This window comes from Mercenaria mercenaria, chromosome 16 (genome assembly GCF_021730395.1).
Source record: "Mercenaria mercenaria strain notata chromosome 16, MADL_Memer_1, whole genome shotgun sequence".
In the NCBI taxonomy this organism is placed as follows: domain Eukaryota; kingdom Metazoa; phylum Mollusca; class Bivalvia; order Venerida; family Veneridae; genus Mercenaria; species Mercenaria mercenaria.
In genome coordinates, this window is record NC_069376.1 from 50,626,265 (window position 1) to 50,630,401 (window position 4,137).

Genomic DNA, 4,137 nt, shown 5'->3' on the forward strand with positions numbered 1-4,137 from the left:
AGCCTTTTCGACATTTTAGACATCTTCGCCTTGTACATATTTACCTCCTGATTCATTTCCTTAAAGCCAAGCATCAGACCCCAAGGATTCCTGGTAAATTTATTGAGCTGCACCTTCAATTTGAAAGACATAGGCTGGCCATCCATACAACAGGACTCGTATGTTGTAGTTCAAAGACATCGTCTGAAAGAAACTTTAACAAAAAGACCAGTCAAGATGTTCATCCTTTACGAAATAAAGCTGACAAACACTTTCAAAAGTAAAGTGTTAACTATAACTGGTGCGATGCATGACATTATTATTCTTTTTTTAGATAATCAATGATGTACGTAGGGAGTTGAGATACCACATGCTCTACAGTCGTTTTAGAGACATCCGATTAAAATAGTTGCCGTGACCGACAAGCTAGAGAGTGTTATTTTCAGACTTACGTTTTAGGAAGGAAAATGAGTAACTTTCTGACAACAATTCTTTTGGTTTTCCTCGGCTTATGCAACGCCCACTGCACACTAGAAGATCACGACAAAAAATGTTTGAGACAAGATAAGATACTGAGAGAATATGAACAGACTTTTGAAAAGCAGAATGAACAACTGAAGCAGCAAGATGAGATACTGAAAATGTATGAAAGAAAACTAGAAATCCAAAGTAGGTTATTAATGAACATGCAAAAAGGACACTTTAAAGTTCAAGACAATTTGTTGAGGGACACCAACAGGACAAGTCAAATGAAACGTAAGAAATTTGAAACTGATAACTTTAAAAATGTTTGGTTTTGACATTTTGTCGTAAAATGCCTATTGCGGATACATTCCACATTAAAGGGTGTAATTTACACAACGGCTTTTCTGCTTTATTTATAGATTATATGAGTTTCTTTCTTATTTTCCAGAATTAAGAAGATCTGTTGCCGAAGGAGCAGCCTTCTCCGTTCAGTTGTCTGTGAAGCAAACTCATATTGGTCTTAAACAAACCATTAAATACGACAAAGTACACCTGAATGATGGAAACGGTTACAGTGTACATTCGGGCGTCTTTACAGCACCGCAATCTGGGGTTTGTAACTTAAATTTAATATATGAATATTACGATGCTGATACCGTGATGGTACAGTGATGAAAAATGCGATGGTACGATGGTGAAAACGCGATGGCACGACGGTAAAAACGCGATGGTACGATGGTGAAAACGCGATGGCACGATGGTAAAAACGCGATGGTACGATGGTGAAAACGTAATGGCACGATGGTATTATGATGGAAATGCGATGGTATGATGGTACATTTTTGAATTTGTGAAAGCGCGATGGTACGATGATGAAAAAACATTATTACCATTGTACAATCGCACCATCGCAATTTCATAATGGTGCCGCTGCGTTTTCACCATCGTATCATCGTTGTTTCATCGTGCCATCGCGTCAATTGGATTCAATAGAATGTCACGATTGTCCAAACGGAACACCGTACACAACGGTGTAATAAATGTGACGTGTGAACAGTGCATGTGTTGCATAACAGTTTCAATCTTCTTTGTTTAATAGGGAAATAAAGCGGATCATGTTAGAACATTGAATAAAACTGTTCCATATAGAAATATTAATAACTGTAATGATAGACATTTAAATAAGACGAAACTGAGGATATAATGTATTATATTTTAAGATCAAAACTGATATTATCTAGAATGTTTTTTTTTTCAGAACGAATATCATGTCTGTTCTTATATCAGAATTACAGGGATATTAAAGCTCTACGCCCATAGTTGAGGTGAACTTTTTCAACATGTTCATTTCAACCAAATTTGGCATAGAATGTATATATGACACTAAAAATGATAAAGTGGGTGAAAATAAAAGTTAGATATTGGTAAAATGCAAGAAGAGTGTATATTTTCTGCATTATTTCAAAGCGTTGCCACGCTTTCTGCGCAATATGTTTTTGATATTTAAAATAATATCTTGCAAAAAGATTTTGTCAATAAGTTTGTACTACCAGTCCCTTTCAGAGTACTCACTTTTAACGGATTTTTGCGCCTAAAATGTGTAGGTTAGACCTTTTAATGTACAATGAATTTTACTGCTATTATCTATACTTTCATCACTTGTATCAACATCATTAAACAGCTTTTATAGGGTCCAAACATCATATATTTCAGGTGTATATGTTTAGTTACTTTCTCGGTCATGGATATGAACCTGCGCAAGCCTGGCTTGAGCTTATGCACAACGGAGATAAAATCAACGCTGTCGTTTTTGATACGTTTCACAGTTACGAGGATTGACAGGGCGGAAACTTTGCCATCCTTCGTTTGAACGCTGGAGACAGTGTCTGGGTCGAGTCATGGTTTCAAAACGACACCTATATAGACGGTCATGAAGGCTTTACAAGTTTCTCCGGTGCACTTTTGTATTGAAAATAGAAGCGTATTGAAGTTCTGACTGTTGTTTCAAAATGTACTCCAATGAAAGCGCAGCGTACATATTTGTTATTTTGTATTAAATAGTATCATCTCTAAACATGAATTCTATGCTAGGCAGTGACATTTTATTGTTTCTAATATGTTATAAAAATTTATATGTTGCAAAAAAAAGGCACAAAATTGCAACATTCAAAATACGAAATACCGAGGTACAGCTTCATTGTCTTATTATGTATCTCTTTAATATTTCGAAATAGTTAGTACATTACTGCATTCTTTTTTTGTAAGAGAGAATACTTTGTAACGAGAAAAAGTACATGTTAAAATCTGTTTATTTCTACAAAATTTTATACAAAATAAGATAATTTTTCACAGTAGATAATTTTCTGAATTTTATGACAAGTTGTCAGAGCAAAAGTGGAATAAACATACTTAAAGTCACGGTCACATCACTTCAAGCTGATTTTCTCCTTATGAAACAAAAACAAGCAGCAACAGAAAATTTGAGAACGTCTGAACTTAAAGCCGTAAAAGCATCTATAAATTACCTAAAATAACTTCTCTGAAACGAAGACTTAACAAAGGCCAAGCAAAGTATTACAAAACTTGAAGAAACTATAACAGATGTACGAATAAGATGTGCATCTCAATCACTTGATAATTCTAACAAAAAAAAACAACAACAAAGTAATGGACTTACTTACTACGGTAAATAGCTTTCAACAGTTTGTAGAACGTTTCTCGAGTCAGCGTATCAACGACTCGGTGCTGCATCCAGATTCTGACAAATGATCAAGATCATGCTCGTTCATTTAATGATCAAGGTACGAGTGTCCTGTAAAAAGTTCTGTCACTAATGGGCTTCCGTAGTTTATCCCAGGTATTAGTATTTTTAAAACGATTCATTGTAGAGATAGACCCTAAAATTTTCAATGAAAGAAACGCATTAAATAAAGTCTAGAAATTGATATCCAAGTCCTTGAAATAACCAAAAATGATTTCACAAATGAGTTTTGTTAATATCAATTACAGAAGTTTAAATATTTAATTTAAAGTTGTGATCCGCAAAGAATGACAACTCTTGCCTTGGGCTAGTACTTATAAGCAGAGATATCTATTAGTTTACTTCCCTTGCAATTACACAAATGAGTGGAAAATGAAAACGGTTTAAGACACAATATGATACTTTTTGCACAACAAAAACATCTAGGATTTATTCATATGTATTTGATTTAGACCCTCAAAACCTGGTTCCTATGATTTTGTCAACTTACTTATGGTAAAAAAATAACTTTTAACAAGCCGATAATAAAATTAAATACTTGTAAGTATAAGATAGCGCAGATAATACAGTTTTGCTTGTATCAAAATGTCACAATAGAATCACTTTTGTAATACAGAACACCTGGTAGGATTAGTAAGGTGCAATTATATTGATCTCTATTTCCTATGCCTATTCATTGCACTTAAATGGTGTGTCCTATAGCTAACGATATCCGTTTATTTCGTGCAAATTGCTTTTCAAGTGACTTGAAATATATGCAATCATATACACCGACCAATTTACTTATCACATTGTAAAATGGACTAAAAGACAGAAATTCGTAGCTATATTAAATGCCACATTAGGCTTGATATAGATTCAAAGCAGATATTTGATGAATTGTGTGGTATATATGGACCTAAGGCCATTTCAATGCGCACAGTTTTTACGTA

General features: G+C 34.1%; 1 protein-coding gene across 1 annotated transcript; it reads left to right on the plus strand.

The window, feature by feature from the left end:
* The first annotated feature begins 446 nt into the window (after window positions 1-446).
* On the plus strand, window positions 447-2,283 carry LOC123541482 (uncharacterized). The gene is made up of 3 exons (XM_053525938.1): window positions 447-648; window positions 893-1,056; window positions 2,158-2,283. Exons 1-3 carry the CDS (start codon window positions 447-449, stop codon window positions 2,281-2,283), a joined length of 492 nt encoding a protein of 163 aa, XP_053381913.1.
* The last annotated feature ends 1,854 nt before the right edge of the window (window positions 2,284-4,137 follow it).